A 23,095-nucleotide genomic window follows, 5' to 3' on the forward strand; every position below is an offset into this window, starting at 1 on the left:
CAGCCTCAGATGGGTGGCTGCCGAGCCGCGATGGGACATCCTCAGCTCGCAGCGTCAACATCAGCCCCTATGCGCCCCACAAGCACTCCGCTGCTTGCTCAAGCAGCGCTTCCTGTTCCGCTCTAGCTGTTCTGAAATCGCGCTTGGCTTCATAACCCAGACCTGAGAAGTTATAACTGCGGCTGGTGGGCAGCCTCTGGACACTTTTAAAGAGGGGAAAAATAATTAAGGAAGCTTACAGAAAGGATCGTGAACTGCAGGGGAACATCACCAAAAGCACCCAGCTGGAAACGCAGTCTGGGGGAAACCTGGTCGAGAAACAGGGCAGAACAACAAGGCTCACTGAGAAAGGAAGGAAACAGCCGAGAGGAAAGACTTGAAGGGGAAACGGAGCAACAAGCTTCATGTAAAAGCGCAGCAAGATGGCCAGCAACAAGGAAAATGATGAAAAGGAGTGTGACAAAAGAAAAAAAAATAAGCACTACAGACATTTGAAGTTTTGTTTTTTTAATCAAATGAAGTTTGATGCAAAAATATTATGTAAAACCACATGGTCATATTTTTCATATCCAGAGCAAGTAAAGCAAGCGAAGACTAGAAACTAGAGAAGCATGTACACAAATGAAGGTTGAGTCTGTTGTATACCATCACAGTGTACATAGAAAAACCTCTCCCTTCCCTATATCTCTGTATCTATCTAGCATTATTTTCCCTTCTGCTAACATTTTTACTGTTTTTCTACAGACTTTAGTTATGCTTGATTGCTACACTTCCCCCCACCCCCTTTTCTAAGTTTTCAGATGTCTTTTTAACTAGAGTGTAAGCAAAACACGAAAGTGCTGAGATAAAAAATTACAGTAAATAAAGACAACCTTGATTATAGACAAAAAGTTTCCAACAAATACCAGTTGTCAACTACTACACTACTGGGGGGGAGGAATGAAGCAGGTTATAAACTTTTCTAATTTTTACTTGCAAAATACTTGTGTTCAGTTGTGCAGTGAAAGTTTCCTTAACACTTTCACTGAACTTTTCCTTAAATGTTGAACACATTCAGAACAACTGGTGAGCAAAATAGTGTTGTAATGTTGAGCATTAAGATTTTGATCAACTTCAATCCCACTATGCAAAGATGACGAAAATAGTGAAATTACTTCTCGCGTACGGCATACTATTTTTACTGCTGCATGCATCTTTAACTCCAGTAGGAAGGGAACAAGACTTGAAAGCTATTCTTATTAACACATTTATGAAAAACATTTGAAAAACTAGAGTTTGTGTTTCTGTTATGGCGCAAACTTCTTGTCCTCACTTTAGTGCTAAAAGAATCAGTGTGAAATAAAAGGCTTTCAGATATCTTTATGTTAAACATTTTTCACACACCAAATACAAAGAGCAAAAAAGCATTACTTTGTCCTTCATTTTGCAAAGGCCCTCAAAGGGTTACATAAGCTCCTGTGGGAAATGAAAGACCAGAGGCAAGTGATTATGCAAAAATAATGATCTACAAATATTTCAACCAACTATTAATCGTGTTCATTTCTATTTACTATCCCTTTGTTATATTTAGGTTCAAGTGAAGCTTCTAAAATATATACAGTTTTTACAGAGTGCTGTTATATCCAGAAAAACACCAAACAGAAGAGATGAAAACCAACAGTCCTAGCCTAGTCTTCCAGTTACATGACTTCTCCATAAAGCAAAATGTATAGAAAGAGCCCTATGGAAGTCTACAAATTCAATAGTAGTGTCAAAAACTTCATGCAAGTCAGACTTGTATATACAAGAAAATACATGGTTCTCTACTTCTGCCAGTATGAAGGGGAAGGTCTGGCAGAAGGCAGACATGACCGTTGGGAGTTGCTGGCTCTTGTGCCATAAGGTCAGCACAGCACATGAGCTCTCTTTAAGCTCCAAAATCTGCTAATCAAACTCACTCAGATGGGAGCCATGTGCTTTTTTAAAAAAAATAAAAAAATAAAAGCCTGGTAAGGGAAGGAAAAATTGGAGGAGCCTGGCTCATGCTTGTGTTCTGCTCCCTTACACTTGGTAAAGGTGCAAAAGGCGCAAGTCATTGGCTCTGCAAACTTTATCAAGACTATAGATAAGATATATCCAATGAGACTAAATTTTGCAGGAAGCAGTAAATGTCTAGGAATCTGAACAAAAAGCAGCGCACATAGTCATCATAATCAACTAGTGTCTGATAGAATGGGGAGACTGCTATAACACACAGCACCTTACAACGGCCAAATTCTACAGCTACAAAACTCCAGATAGCAGACAGTCCTCTTTATAAAGTCATTTTCCAATGCATTTTTTTCTTTTTAATTTATCTTAGAAGAGATAGGGTATTAAGATTCTTGGAATCCTTTATTAATTTTCAAGCATGGAAATGGACCTAAACGAAATATACATCACATAAGTAAAGACGACTCATTACAACCGCATGCTTGACTGTTCACCTTGAGAAAGGCTTAAAGTTGTCTTTTTTTTTTTCTCTTCATGCAAGCTGAAATGATCTACAGTGTCTGGCAACCCCCTTCCCTAGTTTGTTTTAAAAAGAAAAAGTGCGTACTTCTACACTCAAAATTCCCCATGGTATACAGGAAGTGCTGCATAACAGCTTCCCCTCTTCCCTCTATCCCCACTGTGTTAGTGTGTTGCCACAATGGTAGGATAACAGTCACAACATTTCAAAAACCATTCAGAAAGGTTCAGGGTACCTTTTAAAAATAAATAAAACAATTTCATGAGATAGACAATAGGGTTTTTTGGTGGATAATTTATAACGTAAATTCATAAATATGATCACATTCTACTTCTCAAAAATCTATACAAATACTAGTAACACCACTTCCCTTGTAATGCATGGATTTCAAGTAATTACACAAAGCTCTATTAGCCTTTAACATACAAATTTCACAAAATTACAGACATATATGCAGTAACACATCAGGGATAATGTAATGCTTCTGACTAGTGAGCAGTCCAAAAATAATAAAAGTAATTCAAAAAAAGCTAGTTTTCAGTTTAATTGTTGGGGTGGAATGTACTGTGGGTGGTGGTTGCCTAGCAGCTGCTTTTGCTTTGCTGGCCTGACTTGCTCGGACTGCAGTTTCTAGACGTGTTTTTAATTCGGGAGCAGCTCCCATTACCGTCTTGAAAGCATGTGGGTAAAGTGGACCGATGTGCATTAGATTTTGAAGTGCAAACTCATGAAGATCCTTAGATACTGTAGATGCAGAAGCAAAGGCATTTTCGTTCAGTAAATAGGAGATCAGAGTGGGAACAAGAAGTGCAAGCAACTGGACTCCTAAAAGTAAAAGAAAAAAAGAGTAACAATCATATCAGAAGGAAACAAAACAAAACAAAAGAACTGCATCAGTTACTAGTCTAATATGGGTTATTTTGTTTTCCAAATTGACAATAAGCACTGTAATTACAAATGAGACTATCAAGAACAAACAATATGAAGACCGTTTCCTGTCCTTTGGTCACTCAAACCTTGCTTATCAGAATTGTGCTTCAGACTTCTATTTTTGTTCATCACAGTTATTTTGCTCCTGACACATCTTTAGAGATGCCTTTGCGCAGTCTGACTGCAGATCATTGATAACAGATCTTAAAATGTAGAGTGACTATCATATTAAAGGACTTTAAAACACTCTTCTGACAGACAAACATTATTCAACTGAATCTGAAAAGCAGCCTCCCCATTGAGCATAACAGAACTGCTATTACTATGCAACTGTTCACTAAAAAGTCAGGGACATTTATCTGGTATGTTACTCCATCTTGGAAGTTATCAATTCAAAAACTACCATTACAAATATGTAATGGGCTAGCAAAAACTAACAAGACCACAGCTGAAAATGGCACAGAGTTCATCTTGAAAACAAAAAAATCAACTAAAGTAGTAGAAAAATTAGCCCTATCTAGATAGGATACAAGTACACCTCTGAAACGTGTAAAATGTTAACTGCAAATTTTGAAGAACTTAAACACTAATGGTAACTCATTTATTTGAAAATTTGTAGGTTATCTGAGTATTAATGGATTTTTCCCTAGAATTAATATAGATGTAAAAACCTTTATGGGGTGATTAACTCCTCGCAGCACTAGTGAAAATCAGAGGTTTTGGTTCCTCTTTCGTTTCAGTTATTCTCCCATTTTACATGTGTTTGAAACAACTATGCCAGAAGTACAATGGCACTCAAGAAAACACGCATTTAGTGTGTTTTTGTATATCATCAATGAAGAGAAATATCAACAGGGAATACGTTGGGGAAAAAAAAAAGTAATATTTTTACAACTGACTTCAAGTGCTGATTACAATCAAGGTCTGCAGACTAAGCCTTTTGGTTATTAAATTGTTTCAGTTACTCTAACTGAACTTAAAGATAAACTATAACATTGTATTCTATCTACCAAGCAAACAGAAGTCTCTATCTACAAATCTAGGTATTCTGACCAGTACAATTCAATTTCTGGGGCTCTCTAAACAAGCTTTGTTGAGATGGTAGAAGCAACCTGATAAAAGTGATGAGTATGCTAAAATAAATAGAAAAGTTAAAAAATGGGAAAAAGTAAATTTACACATAAATTTCCAAATACAAGAAAGCATCACTACTTCAGTTCACATTTAGATTTTTCTTTGTAATCACCAAAATCTGAAATCATACTGTACACATTATACAAGCCTATTGTATACAAAGTTCTAGTAATAGAATCACAAAAGCGTGTTGCACAGATGTTTTATGAAAATGGCATCAAGTTCCAAACTGCAAGAGTCCTAGTGTTCAACATTTTATTTTAGAATTACACATTTATCTAGAAAAACTAAATACTTACTATTCTGCTCCTCACCAAGGGCAACCAATGTTTCAAGGACTTTAATTCCTTCCTGGACTGCTAACAGCTCCAAGTTGTTGTTTGGGCGGTTCCTTTCCACAGCTTTCAACTTCTCCACCATTATAGGGGCCAATGAATGAATATATGGAGTTGACAGGGCACGATTGGTATGTTGGAACACAGAAAGCAGAAGCTGGTAACACTTGGCTTGAACCTAATGAAATCAAGATAAATACATTGTCCTCAAAGTTACTTGTTAACTCAGGGAATTCTAGTAACATCTGCTATCTATGTGTGTGAGATACGTGCGCTACATTAAAAAAAAACAAAACAAAACAAAAACAACTACAACTAAGCAGGAAGGAAACAAACTGAGTAAGACCAGTTTTCAATAAGAGAAGCAGAAGCTTTTTAATTGTAGTTGATTCTAATTCTTCAGTTACACATGACTTCACATAAAGACTAAGGGATTGTCTCTGGGAAATTTTTTAGGGTTGCTCTTGTGCCATTAAACAGCGCAGTAGTCTTCAATTAGAATCACCTGCAGGTACAAAATGGCATTGCACAACAGAAACTCAGAGAAAAGAAAGGAATAGTTAATGCCATACTAGGCAGCCACACGGTTTCACAGAGAACATCATCTTTAAGCCTCAGAACTCTCAACACTAACAGTAGATGGAATAGCATTTAATGTTTTTGAAGATACAATCTCAGAAGGGTAATGCAGTTTATAAAAATGACTCAAATCAAAGTGATCTTATATATAGATGGTCTTTTATACACGTTTATCTTAAGTATATGTGTAACCGTAGAGTGAACTGGAACGCATATCACACACAGATTCACACAGATTTCTCTAGGTTGGAAGAGACCTCAAGATCATCGAGTCCAACCTCCGACCTAACACTAAGTACTCCACTAAACCATATCCCTAAGCTCTACATCTAAACGTCTTTTAAAGACCTCCAGGGATGGTGACTCCACCACCTCCCTGGGCAGCCCGTTCCAATGCTTAATAACCCTTTCGGTAAAGAAGTACTTCCTAACATCCAACCTAAAACTCCCCTGTCACAACTTTAGCCCATTCCCCCTCGTCCTGTCACCAGGCACGTGGGAGAATAGACCAACCCCCACCTCTCTACAGCCTCCTTTCAGGTAACTGTAGAGAGCGATAAGGTCTCCCCTGAGCCTCCTCTTCTCCAGGCTGAACAAGCCCAGCTCCCTCAGCCGCTCCTCGTAAGACTTGTTCTCCAGACCCCTCACCAGCTTGGTCGCCCTTCTCTGGACTCGCTCGAGCACGTCCATGTCCTTCCTGTAGCGAGGGGCCCAAAACTGAACACAGTACTCGAGGTGCGGCCTCACCAGAGCCGAGTACAGCCGAGTACCCTCTCCTCCCTTCCTTTCTATTCCTCCCCCGCCCCTCCTCTTTTTGCTAGAAGTAGGGAATAGTAAAGTCAACATTTGGGAGAATGACTCACTGATAGTCTTATCTGGAAGAACTTTTAATAATGCATTTGAGTTGGGTTCACAAAAGCCTTTCTCCAAAATGCTACACAAATAACCAAGAGCAGTTGAAAACGTAAAACACTACAAGCATGTGGATAAAACAGCACATTTTCAAACTACACTCAAGCCAGAACAGAAGGATTTATCAAGCATAAACAGAAACATTCCAGAGGAAGTATTACTGAACACAGTGATCTGTGAGGAGACGGGGGATGACTGAAAACAGAGATGTATAAATAAAAATATTGATTTAAAAGGATAGATAATAAAAACTAATAGTAAGAAAATACAAGTTATGCAGCTCAGTTTGTTTGTTAATATATGACTGCAAGTTTTCTGTAGAGTTGAGTGTTTTAGGTCTGAAGTAATAACAATTCCTCAAATAACATTTCTGTGCTTTTTAACAGAGCTCCATGGTTGAAAAGTATGCTGAGTAAGGCGTTAGGAGAAAAATCTTTGACCTTGTTCAACAAATTATTCCTGTATCTCTCCATACCACTCCCTTTCTGTTTATGCTCTTGAAACTTTACTCATTATTAATTAAGGTTATTAACCTTCAAAATAATGAGTAAAGGCATGTGTTTTTTTTTTTTACATGCATGCATAATTGAAGTACGAGTTTTTCAACTCCATCTGACAGCATAATTCCATCTAAGTTCCTTTTATTCTACGTATTTATAAATATAAATCTTGTGACTACTTCACATTCACAGAAGTCCACAAAAACTCCTGCAAGGTAAAGCCGGGGCTTTTTCGAAGTCTGTAAGGCGCGCTCTCCCATAAAACTTACCAATTAGCATTAAGAGTCAAGGGTCTCTCATCTGAGACCCTATAGCTCCAGAAAATGAACTTGCCTTCAGGATATTATTATACAGCATATCTAACCTTTCAGGCTTTTGCAGGCAAGTACTAAAAAATATTCCTGTATTTTTTTCTAAGACAGTGGTACTTCTTTAGAAGAGTTCCCCCTCTCCATAATCAGTTCAGTGCTTATACTACAAACAGGTGCCTCGTAACTTACCCCAAATCCAGTAATGACTGGTTTATATTTAAAAAACTAGAATGAACACACAACAAGCATTACAGAGTATATGCTCTACACGTCAGCAAGGAGACTGGACACAATCTGGCTGCTGTCAAAGCATTCCCTGTGAATTACAGAATTAGCATTAAGTTCCAGCTTGCCGAGAGCTTGCCAGCAGGGTGGGCAAAGATGTACTTTGCTGTTTGTCTGTTTATACAGAGCTGACAGAGTAAGACATAAGTTTCTGCATGATAGAGCTGACACTTCCATTCACACATAAAAATCTTAAGCAGCCTTTCATCCAAAGCTAGGCTTCAGAAGAGAACCAACTGAGTTTTATGTCTACAATGGAAAAGGCCAGCCGTGCTGCAGAGAAGAACTCTCCATCTGAACAGGATTCTAAATGCCTCGATGTGACCCTACGTGGGTCAGCATTTTCTGCGTATTTTCCTTCTCGGGAATCTCTGCAGTACTTGCTTGTGGAAAAACTAGAGATTTATTTCTTTTTAGCTCCCACCTGCAGCTTTGTATACCCACTCAACCATGCTGATGTATATGTGGCTGGAACAGCTATGCTTAACTATAGAGCACGTTAGCCTGCTTGAGCGAAGTCAGGCTACAACTTATTGTTTTCTCTCTTTAGTGAGAAAATGATTTAGAAGACAATTCATAAAGACAAAGCAAAGGGCAGAGGTGAATTCACAATCTGTAGATGCCCTTGACAGTGACCACAGAATTGTGTTTTCTCAACTGTCTTGTATGAACATATAAAATAAGCATAGGATTTGCACAAGGTTCATCAGAAGTGTGGGCTGTAATTTTATCTGCAAAATATGTGGTTTAGTTTGTATTAGAAAAGATCAGGGTTAGTGTAAAAACCTCACTATTCTCTGGTATCCGTACTTTTTCCATTTGCTAAAATTTCACACATCAAACAGACTTTCCCTTTAAAAAGCTGCACATCAGGTACCTGGCACAAGGCCGTGAACAGACTACTTAAAAGCACTTGCTTTGGGTTGTTTTGATAATTAAGGGGTTTCTATAACACAATGTTGAAAATTCTAGTTATTTTGACAAGCAGTATCTGTCTCTGAAGTAAAGGCATCACAAAACATTCAGGAAACATAGTAAATGTATCACAAGTACTTTTTCTCAGCTCTGTATCATTCACATTCCTATATCATGATCTTACCCAAGGATCACTGGAATTTAGCGCATTTTTAAATCTGTTTATACATCCATTTTGCAAAGACTGCACTCCAATTATTTCAGTGCTTGCTGACCAAAGGAAGAGAGCAATAGCTGTAAGTATGCTTACTTCATCAAGAACAGGCTTAGAGGTTTCTGAAAAAAAAACAAAAAAAAAACAGACTGTTAGCTTACTCCAAAAAGGGTTTTGAATTTATTTAGTAAAACCCAGTGAACACAAACTCGAAGAGGAAATAAATGTACTTAAAAAGACTTGCAGCTGCATACAAATACACATTTTCTCATTACAGAATCACTTTTTTATTGTTATTTGACTGTGACTGAAAATTTAAAGCTGAGCAACTCTTTTCTAATAGCTGTTTAAATAAAGTGATTCAAACTTTCCAAAACAAATATCAAGCCAAAAACATCATGCACACTTCTCTGAACAAGTCACATTTTTGTTTTCGAAGTGTAAACAAGGTGGGGAAATGTATTTTTGAAATCTTTTCCCCATTAAAAATATAATCTTTCTTTTTGTTGTTGTTGTTGTTCTCTTCAGCTGATACACCAGAGTAAGAAACTGATAAACAGCAGGCAACAACTTTCACATAACATGAGGTTTTACCTAATAGACAAGCTGATCTGGTGGCTGTCACCAAAAGAAAGGTAGTCCTACTTTAACCTTCCCTTCTTTTCTAATTCATCTGTATTTGCAGTTCTCATTCTTTTTTCTCCTTACACCAGCTCTTCGTGGATCTCATTCATGAAGCTCCATCAACAGGGGAAAAAATTAAGTACTTCTCTGTTGGTTTTGTTGCCAGATTGCTATGACTCTCAAGGGAGAGCAGAACCAATGAAGCAACAGCTATATAGACAGCAAAAACAAAGGCAGCATGACATCCTTCTACAGATGTCAGCTAGTCATTAGGCTGGCTTAGCCACGATGTGAAAACTCACTTCAAAAAGAGGACTCCAAGCATTAAGGGACAAACACGTGGCAGGGTTTTGTGTTTTGTTGTTGTTTGGTTTTGGGTGGTGGTGGGTTTTGTTTTGAATTTTATTGAATCACAAGACTTGAAATTGTATGCAGCAGACCTTGCTTAGATTCTTGGGTGATATGCCCCACTTCACAAAAGACTGGGAAAATTTACAGTCTTGCAAGGAACCATCTGCAAAGAGCCTAAAGCCCAATAATGTTTGTAGAAAGATGAACTGGGGAACCTTTACAGTAACAAAAAGCTGGAAGACAAGAGCTGATATGACAGAACAAATTAGAATTTTGACTTGGATAATGCAAACACACTGATCTTTCCCCTTCAGACATTTTCAGGACTGTTTGCAATTACCTACTCACTCCCTATATGTCACATGAGTAACTCCATTCAAGCTTCTCTTTAGACTCCATAAATGGTTCCTTGGGGATCCAATGGGATGTTTTTTGGCTGAACTGCCATTATGCAAATGAAAAATCTTTGTCTCTCTTTTTTGCTAACTATGCAAACTGAGACTGTACATCTTTTTTCCTTTTTGAAGAACACCACAAAGTACAAATGGGAACCAACAGAAGTAGCCTGTAGTTCTCTAAACAGACACAGCAGACATCCTGCTGGTGGGTAACAGATTTTTTTTGGCAGGGGTAGGGTTTTTTCTAACCACTGAAAGCCTGCAACGGTATTGTGAATTTCCTACTCCAGTATGAACTTTGCCACAATTATCCCTTGCTGTCTTCATATTCATTCACTTTAACATTCACTGTCATTAAGACTACACAAATCCTGTCAGCAAGCACTTAAAAGATACAGACTGCCATTTTCCTTGAGGCTTAATTTAAAGTGTTGAGTCCATGTACAGTATGGGACAACTGCAGTTTCAGTAAACAGATCAGTTTCTCTACAGACACCATTTTGGCAATTAAAATCTCCTTTCATTTAGGCTAGCAGGTATTCTGAGGAAAGGAGGGGTGGAAATGATAGTTTGCTCGGGCCTTGCCAACATCTCTCGAGTTGCCAGTAGTCACAGAAATTGACCCATGGCCTAGGAAGTGAAGTGAATTCAGCTTGGAACTCCTTCAGACTTTACTTGCGAGACATTGTTCAGGTGTCAGAAAGACTGATTGGTATCAGAAGGTAGATTTCCAAGTTCCAGAAACAAGTCACTAGCTGAAACTATGAAGACTGATAAAATTAGCTGAGATGAAAATATAAAGCACAAAATAAATACTCTGTAATGGAATTCAAAATGGAAGAGCAAAGTCTAAACTAGTACAGCAAAATACCCTGAAGAAAGCACCTGAAGAAAGGGGACCTGCAAGATGAGTTGCAGAAGGCAAAATTTCTAATAGGAGGTTATGACCAATATTGCCAAAGAAAACAGACCAACACGGAAAAAACTGTGAGGGAATCTCCTAAGGTATATCTGTATTTTCTTAAAGCCAATGTTGTGTTTGTCTTCAAAACAACCTGCTTCATAACTTCTATTAGTTAAGCTGTGTGCACTCGGATCTTCCTCCTGTTTCAGTTTTACAAGCAATTCACTGCCACTTTTAATCTCCAACCCTCAGATATGCAACCTATTAAATTATAGACATACACAATACTTGCCTTTTCATTAAGGCAAAACCCAGCTCTCTAAGTTTCCTGCACTGCAAACCACTTACCAGGTTGCGAGTATTCCAAGACAGATGCCAGAGTACTGCGGATAAGACTTGCCCACTGTTTTTGAGTTTCGTCAGTCTTGACTGTTGGAAGAGTAACAATAGCTTTTATTCCTTGAAGTGCTGCACTGACTGGAGGTGGGACCTGATTATCTGCTGATTTTACAGCCGTTTCTTTCAACACTCTTGTAATTAGAAATAGGATAGTGGGCAGAACTGTCATACAACCTAAACAAGACAAAGTAGAATTTCTGGAGTTAATTTCAAACAGTGTGGTAGATAACCTCTTCAGCTTTCTCAAAAAGGTTATACATGGCTAGCAAGATAAACTGCTAACAAGGAATATGTGCAGGTCAACTTCAGTAGTACTGGTGAATTACTGCGGTGTGTATCTTAACCAAACTCATACAAGCCAACGCTTGTTATCAATTCAATAATGATTCAGCTATTAAAATTTTTCCCTGCATAGCTTCCATGAGAGAATTAAGTATCTTAAAACATGATCTGCATATGTCTAGGATCCTGTAAACAAAGAAATACAGTAATTGATCTGGAAGCAGGTGTCCAGGTTAGGGCACTTTCCAAGGAAGCTGGTGGTGTTACAAGCCTCAGAAGCAGCATGAGGAAGTTCATTTGAGTTACTTACATTCTGGACAAAAGCTGTAGTCATGTGTTTACTCTACAAAGGAGACAAAAGTGATCCTCCTCCTACAGCATTACTTTTCTGAAGAAAACAGCTACCTGTAAGTTTTATGCAGCCAGTCCTGCCTTGTGCGTGTTAGGCAAACTCAAGTAGTACTGGTCAAATAACACAAAACCTGACTTTAGACAAACAAGAACTTCAACAGAACAGGTTTTAATAATGTATGTAGACTCCAAACACCTTTAGAATTGAAAGAAGGGTAGTATTGAAAGAATGGAAGTATTGGGTTTAGGTGCACAATAACAATCTACAACTTACTTCAGATAGTTAAGTCTCTTTCCATACCTAATTCTTAATCTTTTCTCTGCCTCATCTTTCCACATCTGTGGAAACACAAATCCTGCCACTTCCCTACTTCTGGAATCCTGTGAGGAGAAATAAACTAAGTAGAATAATTACAACCACAAAGGACTGCTGGAGGTCCAACACCCTTTTCAAAGCAGTTCCTCTAGGTCAGATTGCCCAGAAAATAAGAAATAAAATGAAACCTCTCAGACAGCACAATTACTGTAGTTTAGACATATACTTTGTGACAGTCTTCCTGAGCAAAAGAAAGCTCTATTTAGTTTAGAGTTGCATTTGGGATGACTGGCAGCCAATGGCTGCAAAACAAAGTGTATCATAGCTGAATTGTGCTAGTTTTTCCTTAACAGGACTCTCTTTATCATACAGCTGCTTCTCAGGAACTTAATTATCCCTGAGATGTCTATCTTCTATTATAACACGATTAAAATTGGTCACCAGGCTTCAAAATCATAAGAGGTAAAAAAGGAAGGAAAAAAATAAAATCATCATGAGCTCATTTCCTCAGCAAACTTAGAGCACGCATCCAAACTTCAAATCACTTTCCTAATGTTGGCTCACTGGAAAAGCCTGAGTTCTTACATTATTCTAGAACCTAAAATCATTTTCAATAGATGACCCTAAAGTACCCTGTAAAAATATATTTTCAGGGTTTTTGTAGTATCACATGCTCACTGCACTTTCCCCTACAGTAACCACTTGCAGATGCTTTGTCAATACTTTACCTGCTGGAGAACAGAGCGAAGGCAGGTCTGACAGTATAGTAACAGTGGCAGCCACAAGACGAGCACTCTCATCAGAGAGGTGGGATTTGGCAGCAATGTGACTTGGAGAATCTGACACTTTTGAACTTAGATGGGGCATGTGCCGTACTAGGATAAACATGAGCAGTTCCATGGCTGCAAATACTAGAGATTTTCCAGGCACAAGTCCACCACTCTCACCTCCCTCTCCTAAAACAAGAGGATTTTCTTTTTCTTCAATATCATCTTCATCTGAAAAAAGAAAGAAGACAGTTAAAAAAATAAATAGATATGAATCTCATGCCAAAGTTTACATGAAACACTAAGAAGTTAAAAATCAAGAGGAAAAAGTTGCTTCACAGTAAAATACTACAAATATGGGTCATGTTAAACTAAATGCTCTAGTTAGAAGGACTTCAAGGGATTTAAGATGCTTTAGAATTATTGTGATTGCAGCAATACTTTATAAAAATCCATCCAGAACTAGAAAAAAACGTAGTAATACACAAAATAAAAACGTGACTTTTTTTCCTTCTAAATTGAATGACAAAATTAATGGCTATGACTGCCAAATAAATGATCGTTACAATTTTTTTTAATTTAATGGCTATAAATTAAGTGTCCAACATTGTCAAATCTTTTTTCAGCTTAAGTTGATTAAAGAAGAGGACAGAAAAGCACTGTAGGATTCTATGTCTAATTTGATGATTTCAGTGCATTCAGTTTGGAAAGTCTCTCTTTTGAACGGCAGCTCAGCCAGCTGCAATCTTTACTTCTCCCATTAAGCAGCAACAGAGATCCAGCAAGTCAAAGGTGGCCTGAACCACCCTATGAATTTAAATGATTGCTAGCGTTATCACATGCACTGATTTGAAAAACGAAACTTACTGGGCCTATGGTGAACAATTCCATTAATTCACAGAAAGGAACAGAGCTCACATTTTTAGCTGTGCTGCTTCCTCAGCTTTGAGCAAAACCTTTTCTCTGTTTTCACTTGTAAAATGTGTAAAAGCTAACAGTTTTTTTCTGAACAGTGCATTGTGCCAGAACAAGATAGTAGCTTTCCTTAGTAAAATAAATACACTTTGGATTTTACTTTGCTTCTTTCAAGTGAAATAAAACATGGCAGACCTAACCTAAACAGATATCGTCAAATATTTGCCATGTTGCCACCAATTTACCCAGCAGAGATGGGAAACAGTACATCCAATATTAGATTTTTAAATAAATGGTAAGGGGATGCTTGAAGAGCTCTGTAAAAAGAAGAGGTTACTAGAAGTATGTCAGAGAGCAGCTTTTGGACAGATGCTAATATCCTTAAATCAAGGGTATTCTTAAAGTAGAAGCAAACTAACAATTTGCTGACAAAAAGCCAAAGCAAAACATTAGAAACTGAAATATAACACCAGAAATGGGGATTAAAGAAGAAAGAAATAATTTTACTGGTGCTCTATAAAGGTGAAGTAGAGGAATAGGACTTAGGTATGCCAGTTGAACATGAAATCTCATAAAATTTTCAGCTGAAAGGGACCTCCATAAGTTATCTGGGTCCAATCTCCTGCTCAAAACAACGCCAACTGGAAAGCTGGAACAGGTTGCTCAGCGTCTTGCCTGATCAAGTTTTGAATACCTCCAAACATGGAGATACCAAATCATCTCTAGGCACACATCCCCATGGCTTCACCACTCCCATGGCGCCAATTTTTTTCCTTCTATCCCATTTGGATTTATGTTGCTGCTGCAACTTGTGTCCATTGCCTTTTGTCCTCTCATTATATGCCTTTCAAAACCATCTAGCTTCTTCTTATCTCTAAATCTCCTTTAAGAAGGGGAGAATGTCATTCAAACACATATTAACCCTCTCTTCTGCAGAATAAACATGTTCACATCATTCAACATCTCCTTGTGTCATACTTCATCTCCATAAGAAGCTTAGTGGACCTCCACTGGACTTTCAGTTTGCCAAAATCTCTCTTACTCAGGATGGAGAAGGGGCTAAGAAAATTATCACCACTCTAGATGCAGCTTCACAAGCTCAAGCTGAAAGGAAAAATCATTTCCCTTGATTTAATGATGATCTTGCTCTTCTAATGCAGCCTGGTAACAGAGTATTCAGCACTGTGTGAGCACACCAACTGATTCACGTATCCAGTCCACAAGGTTTCTTCCAGCTGGTTTAAAATGGCTTCATCCACCCCCTCTTCCCCCTCTTCTTGGTTAAGCAGTCTGTGACCAACAAAAGCATCCCTGAATGGTATATCACCCTTCAATTCCTCTTAGTTGTACCAGTTCTGACTTGTCAAAGAGGCATGGCTAGCCTTAGATGCCTACTCCAGCACCTTGTTCTTTTCTTCTTGCCAGTCCTACAGCATTCACCAACCAGATGTCTGGAGATAAGAGAAAGCTTTTTGTTGCTGGAAATTATAACCTTGCAGCCTCCACCATCGTGGGAGCCCCATACTCCAGGACCCTATTCCAGCACAGCCTTTGGCTTTCCCTCCATATGTGACATGGGGGGCTTGGGCTCCTGCCCCAGCAGAATCTCTGTGTTGAATACGCCATTCTCCCATTTGGCTTTCCTGATGCTACACAGTCTGTTCATCTTCACATGCATTTCCTTCACATCCCATAGGTGAGACCAACATCACCACTAGCCCTTGCTACACGGACAAGCACCCGTCACATCAGGAGTTTCAACTGAACTTCAAGGCATGTCACCAGATCTCTCATGTGCCAGAAATGACTGTTTCTCAATCAGCAGACTGTGTTTTGCTGTGTGTCACCACCATCATTATGCTGACTAGCAGTCTTGTACAGTCTTGAGAACCACTTCTGGGCTGCACAAGCATGTCTTTCAATGCTGACTGCCTTGCTCCTGTTTGCACACACCATTCTCAGAGCCCTTGGTTGGTGACACACCTTATGTGACATCCACATTCTGGCAAGATCTGGTTAACAGGCTGGTTTCACACTGGTTCCGGTAGCAGGTCACTCACCTCATGAATGACAGTTCTGCCAGGGACACTCCACAGGACCCCACAATGGGGGCTGAACCACTAAGCTTCAGAAAAAAAGTTTGTTGAAATGCTAAGATGTGGTCAATAAAACATTAATGAAACTGAGCAAGGTGTTCCTAAGAGCTTAGTGTGGCGTGTTGGGTACAATTTTCATCACTTGTGTTCAGGAAAACAAGACATGAGAAGACTGACTTCAATGCCCAGAGGAAGAAAAACTACATCTTACAACAGTTAAGAAAACAGCAGGTAAGATTATGACCACATCTACAGTATCTGTAGAATACACAGCATTTTCTTCCTCACTGTAACCATACTCCAATGCTTTTGAGTTTTTTTTTCCAACATGAAAACCTGTTCCTTATTTATACTGCAAAACAAACCATGTTTTCAAAATCTTACTTAGGGTGTTCCTTTTTTCTTGCAAATAATCTTGAGCTGCTCTTACTATCTGCTGGACAACTCCTGTAACCAATAGCTGGACTGAAGGAGGATCCCAGGTCAAAAGGAGTCGGTGAAGCACACTTAAGAGTTCAACACCAAGGAGCTACAGTAAAACAAAATATGCATTAAAAAAATAAATTACGGCTCACCAGTTCCCAATTGCTACATCACTTGGTTACAACAAGCAAATACTTCTCCCACACAAGAATAATTACAGGTTTTGTAACCATCACAAATGAAAGATCATGACCTAGGAAAGCTAACTGTCATAACATGCTCATACAGTACCTGATCCTCTGCAATATGGATCCTGGCACAAGGGGAATCCAATAAAGTATGAAGTGCTTGTAAACAAGATGTGACATGTTCAACAGGCTCTTCAGGTCTTGGGGAACAGAGAAACTGTATACTAACACCTGAAAAGAACAATTATTAAAAAAGAATGTTCACTTCATCAATTATATAAACTACATACATAACTACTCTATAAAAATCATAATAATCACAAAAATACTCTGCCAAAGCTATGAAGAACACAGCAGGTAGAGAGACACTGAGAGAGAGAGAGAGAGAGAGAGAGAGAGAGAGAGATTTCAAAATGCTATTGTCCAGACAAGTGATGCCTTTTAAATTTCCTAGATTTCAAGCAAAGTATCTTTTCTTATTTCCATAATGTGCTGGTACTGCGCTCGAAATTTTCAACTCTTACCCAAAATTAAGTGCATTCGATCTTTGTTCAACTCTGGTAAAGATTTAGTAGTAGGTGGAGTTCCAGGTGTCTGGTTTAACATAATAGACGTAGCACGTTTCTGTGAGTTAGGCATTGCTGCAGCAGTCTCTTCCACTGATTCTGAAGCATTAAATCCTGTGCTGTTCAGCCAAAGTGCCACTGCATGTAGTATAGGAGCCCAAGAGTTTCGATAATGCAGTCTAGCTGTATCAATTGTTTCTGGAGTGTAAAATGCTCCTCCTGTTAAAGTAGCAAAGCAAAGGTCAATTCTGAAATTCTCTGCAATAACAGACAAAAAGCACGTACTCTGAATTTCACAGTTATTTACTCTGCGTATGTTTGATCGTGCATATATTCAGATGCAATCCTTGTTAGTGACAGTGCATCCCAATTCTCCTTGTGTAGAAGCAACATTAGTACCTCTCATAAAAAAATGCAATGGCTATGATAGAATTGTAAGCAGAGAGGCAAGAGAGGCAAGCAAAGGCATCAGGTCTTGCAGCATTTTTCTTACAGAACACTCATTCTTAACTCAATGAAATATTATAAGACAATATCCACAACATTCTCAAGTACTGACTACGTTTTCTTACAGTAGACATCTTTTTTGCACTTGATGTCAAAGTATTAGAGGTGTAGAAGTATTATTACTTCTACAAAGACATGGTGTCAATCATCTCTGTGAGTCAGATAAAACATATTTTCATTGCAGATTGAAGAAAAAAAGCACACAAGCTTTCAACATACATTGCTGTTACACAAAAGCAGAAATTTATTACTTGCATTATTTTAAGAGATGAAAAACGTGCCTGCCAAACAATTTAAAGAAGAATTTGAAAATCTCTACTAGTAGTTTTATCCCGTTCTTCAAAACAACAGGAAAATGAAATTTCTGTATTTACCATCTGGTGGAAGCTGAGTAGCAAATTCAGCTGGTAAAGTTAAAAGGGCGTAATCTTTCAGCGCAGCTAACCAGAGACGGCTAAGTGCAGGCAACTCGGGTTGTACAAGTGTTATCAAACTGTCTGGTGGCAGCTCATCTACAGTACCAAAATCATCCTCATCCTCCTCTGTGCTCTTTAAAACACATTTTGGTTTGGTCTCTGCTTCTTTCTTTATTTTCATGGCAACAATGTACACCTAGAAGAAAAACAGATTTGAAAAAAGAAGTAGCCTTTCCCATGTAAAAGGTCCCATACACAGATGACTCACAGTTCAGCCCCTGTGGGCCACAAATACTACTAGATTTGTTGTTGCTGTTATGAAGCCCATGAAAATTACCTGGAAAATTACTTGGAAAAAGATTTGCAATACAATTATATTTAAAAAATATAAAGAGAGAGATTTTTGCCTTTATTTCTACCAGTATGTAACATCTAGGGACACAAGTAATATCTTCTGAAGACAACACAATTTTCTCCTAAAAAAGGAGAACATGTCAGCTTAACACAAAGATACTGATTTAAATAACTGATTTCATTAAAACAGGGCATTCTCTTTGCCCTACATTAAAAACTACTAGATAAATTAGAATAATTGTCATTTTCTGGAAGCAGATTAGGTATCAGAAAAATAAACTTTTTTTTAATGTAGTACATGAATACAAGAGCATTTATATGTTTGTCTTTGAGAGATGCTATGAGAAGACAAAAGGATTTTCAAACAAATATGGGAAGAAACATCAGAAAAATACAGTAAAAATATGCATTTTTTTAATTAGAAAATAAATAAAATAGAAATAGCTGTCTTCATACAACAGATGCTCCATATCAAAGCTGAAAATAACAGTATGGGGTGATTACCATGATTTCATGGCTGAACTGCTTTGTAATTTCAAAAAAAAATAATAAAGACCTTAAAGTACTACATCAGAACAAACCAAAATACCTTTTATATAATTAGATATAAGTCTCTATAGCATGCAAGTAACATTTCAGGAAGCAAGGCAATATAAGTATTGCTGACTGTCATTTGTAGATTAACATTTCGAGTATTCCAACCATTCCCCAGCAACACCTACATTAAGCCTGTAATTTATTATGAACTGAAATAAATTTCTAGTGAATTAGCTGCAATATTTTACCTAAATATATTCTCATTATTTATTCATTTACTTTTAAAATAAGAGCAATATGATGGAACCAAAATGAAAATCTGATAGGGTATGAGAACATACTTCGATACAAAAAGATTCAGTTAAAACAACGAAAGAACTATCAAGCACCACTACAAATACGGAGAGATGAAATGGCAGAAAAAGGAATGGAGAAAGATATAGAGATGAAAAAATACCAAGAGTAGAACTGTGGCAGGTAACAAGGATGGCAGCAGGTGCAAGGCTTACTGCCTGACCAGACAGTAAGGTGCAATGCTACTACTGAGGTAAAATCTTTTCAAACTTTTAAAGATTTAATAGTAAATGCTTACCTCAGCCCACGCTTTCAGAACTGCAAGTTTTTCCATAGTTGTGGCACTCTCCCGGTAAAGCTGGCTAGAAGATCCCTTTCCTGCTTGCACTTTATCCAGGGAAGAGACAAGAAGGTTGTGAACTCGGCGGAGATCATTCAGGTCACTAACAACCCCGCTTCCTATCCATGCGCTACATACCTAAACAACAAAGTTGAGAATTGTCCTATGTTAGCAAGATAAATCCACAACCTTATAGACAAAAAAATCTATAACAAATAATAATAATAATAAGTAAATAAATCAGCAAATCTCTTCCTGTCTAACATCTAAAAATGTGAGATTTTCCTTCTTTTCCTCTCACCACCTGTGATAACAGAATTGCTCAGGTGAATCGTTACAAAGGCTGAAAGGCTGTATTGTATTAAAATGAAATTCAGTATTCATGGAAAATACTTAACATAGTTTGCAATCCTCCATAAATAGGTATTTGTAAGGTTTTTATTCTTTTCCAACTGTCTGGTCAAAACATTCAAGCAATGGGTCTTCAGATTTATTGTAAAAAAACCATATTGGACAGCAATTCATAAAGAAAAATCCATTAAAAATGCAAAAATTCAATCTTTAAAAACTTATAACTCAAATTACATATTAAGGCTCCATCCTAATGAGAAGCTTTCAAGGTCAATAACAACTTCAAGAAAATTCCTAGAAATGAGTAATAATAAAATCTTTAAACTGGGCTTTGCTATGGAAAGAACAGTGCCACGTTCTAGAAAAGTCAATACTGGACATGTAAGTGGGTGTCTCCCCACTTCTGTTTCTATTTCTCTTTTCTTTTTTTTTTTTTTTTAATTGAACAGACTCAAAACAGGTAATTAGATCTTAATTATCATACAGATCATCTGTTCCTGTCTAGTGCTATACATTGGCATTCATCCTCTGAAACACATTCATGCCCAGATATAATAATTCTGCTGCAGGTGCAGCTGCTTTTATAACAACAACAAAAGGACAAATTCTTTCTTTATACAAGAGCTGCTTTGATTCTGGTGGTGATTCTACAATAATGTGGAAAAAAAAGAAGAAAAAAACAAAAACAAACAAACAAAAAAACAGCAAAAAAGAGTTCACAAACTCTTTTTTAATGGCAGTCTTGTTCTATCTCCAATTTATTTGATTTGCTTTGAAAGAACCAGTTGCTTGAAAGCCTTTGTGGAAGGGCCTGGAACTATGGACATACTTAAAATAAACACAAAGTGGTCCTGAATATATGCAGAACAGAGCTGCTGAAAGTCTGTCACAAATCCGTAATTCATTCACAGCAGGACTACGAGCAGCTTCACTCCTGCTGTTGGCAAGTCAACAGCTACTTCAGTAATAACACAGAACTATAATATGAACAAGCTCACTCAGTACAGCTCATCTCTAGCTATATCACTTCCAGAGAGAGAGTTAAATATCCAAATTTAATCACCAACCCATTCAATCCTTTAAGTACACACATCCATTAGAAACTGACTGAATAAGGAATACTGGGACAAGTTAAAGACTCTTACACGTTCTTGCATCTAGCTTTAAATGAACAAAACCTTTCCACAAGGTAAGATGAACATGTTCATTCCTATGTGTAAGTATCAAGTTATGCCACATTTGATCCATGCTTAACTGCCAGCAAAACTGGTCGGAGTATAAAACAACAACTAAAATAAGAGTGCTGCAGGACCAAGCATAAATCTCACATACACAAAATTATTGCATTAAAGCCATTGTTTGCATAGCTAATTAAACTGCTGCTTTAAACTACAGTAGTTTAGCTGCTGCAAACCGCACAACACGTACAATTACAGCTCTACTGCTGACAACCGTTTTAAACCACAGTAGCACAAGATCATAGACAAAAAAAATACAAACAGACAAAATCTCTTTGAATTTTTACTGAGAGGTTGTTACTATAATAAGAATGCTCAGAGCTTCTGAAATCTAAAACAGTCAATCTGAATAAAAGTTTAGTGTTTAAAGGTAAATCATCATCAGTCAATATATTTGATCAGACTGAAAAGGCATCTGAATGAATACCTTATCATTGGCCTCATTAAGCAAGGGGCTTTTTCTTTTTTCTGGTGTTTTGGGTTTCTTTTTGTTTGTTTGTTTTTATTTATTTATTTAGCAATTAGTAACAAATGGACAGCTGACAGGGAGACACAACTAGTTTCAGAAAGACTAAGTATTTTCTGATGTAGCTCCCAAAAAAGATTTCTGCATTCCTGCAACAAGATCACTGGTTAGGTTTACGAATTTTTCCAGCTATTTACTACTATTTCTCTTCTGCATCCTTCTTCCAAAGAGCAGAAAACTCACACCCATCTCCTGTTTAAGTGCATGAAATGTATTCAGTTTAGCTTATACCATCTGAACATCTTTTCCGGTACCTGGCAGGCCTTCGCAGTTATATCAGACGGTGTATCTTGGGAAAATGCTGGCCTCAGAGCAGCTCCAACCTGTTCACAAGAGGGAAAAAAAAATCCAACTAAAAACAGTAACAACACAACATTCTTCATCTAACCTTGTTTAAGATTCAGGCACATACACAAAACAGCAAGAAAAGATTGCCAAAGACCCCAAACTTATCCTTGTTATCTAGCAAACATTTGCAGTAGTATTCTTTAAATAACAATGAAGAACCATTTTCCCTTGCTAGAGCGTTGTTTTTTTAAGCCCCTACTACCTTTGTCACATATGTAGCATTATCTTTTTTTCTGTTAATGAGTATCCTTTTACATATGAAATTACTGTAAGTGCAATTTATGCTAAGGCTCCAGAACACAAATACTTTTTAAGGTCCAACAGAATAATAAAATGAAATCAAGCGTTTATTACTGGTTTGTATTACGTTTTCAAAATGACTAATAGACAAAAAACAAGGCAGTTGTTCTAAGACGGTGTTTTTCTGAAACAAAACGGACCAAGTCAGAGACAGAAGCAATGGTTACAGCAACATAGAAGGAAGGAGAAAAAGGCAAGAAAAAAAGAATGAAAGCCTTTCTTTAAAAACTATTTGTGAAGATCCTGAAAACACAGCAGCAGAATCAGAGGAAGACAGATGAGATAACTTGAGTTGGGAAAAAGGCAGGGAATGGCGGCAGGGAAGAGAAAGCTAGTAGGCACAGGAAGTACAGGACAGCAAAACCTGACAAGATTAGATGAAATCAGTGCAATCCTAGGAGTGATTCCAAAGCTACTCAAGTCACTCCAATAGGCAGGGAGAAACAGCCCTTATCACAGCTACTCTTCATCTTCTCTTTTAATATATTTCCAATATGTAACAGAATCAGAGAGCCCATATCGCCCTCCTTATATTAAGTGTCCCTTCTGAAATGGATGTTTCTGTGTAAGAATTGAAAGAAGTATTCTGTCACTTCTATGCAGATTCTTCTATGGACCAGTGCACTGTACCAGACTATTAAGTTAGAATGCAGTCTGGAAACCACATGTGTTCAAAGATTTTACAGACTGATCCACAT

The 23,095-nt window shown here is 37.7% G+C and overlaps 1 protein-coding gene across 2 annotated transcripts in view; it reads right to left on the reverse strand.

The window, feature by feature from the left end:
* Positions 1–1,344: 1,344 nt before the first annotated feature.
* HEATR5B (HEAT repeat containing 5B) overlaps positions 1,345–23,095 on the reverse strand; it is a 55,973-nt gene continuing 34,222 nt past the window's right edge. For both annotated transcript variants that reach the window (XM_083831392.1, XM_083831393.1), the window contains exons 26-36: positions 22,004–22,072; positions 19,593–19,772; positions 18,068–18,305; positions 17,145–17,405; positions 16,724–16,851; positions 16,394–16,538; positions 12,960–13,229; positions 11,232–11,456; positions 8,577–8,728; positions 4,855–5,068; positions 1,345–3,316 (exon numbers count right to left, since the gene is read on the reverse strand). In XM_083831392.1, coding sequence (XP_083687518.1) covers positions 3,012–3,316; positions 4,855–5,068; positions 8,577–8,728; positions 11,232–11,456; positions 12,960–13,229; positions 16,394–16,538; positions 16,724–16,851; positions 17,145–17,405; positions 18,068–18,305; positions 19,593–19,772; positions 22,004–22,072 — 2,187 coding nt within the window. In that variant the 3' untranslated portion in view covers positions 1,345–3,011. The remainder of the gene's footprint in view (positions 3,317–4,854; positions 5,069–8,576; positions 8,729–11,231; positions 11,457–12,959; positions 13,230–16,393; positions 16,539–16,723; positions 16,852–17,144; positions 17,406–18,067; positions 18,306–19,592; positions 19,773–22,003; positions 22,073–23,095) is intronic.

Source organism: Anser anser (genome assembly GCF_964211835.1).
Source record: "Anser anser genome assembly, chromosome: 3".
Lineage (NCBI taxonomy): Eukaryota > Metazoa > Chordata > Aves > Anseriformes > Anatidae > Anser > Anser anser.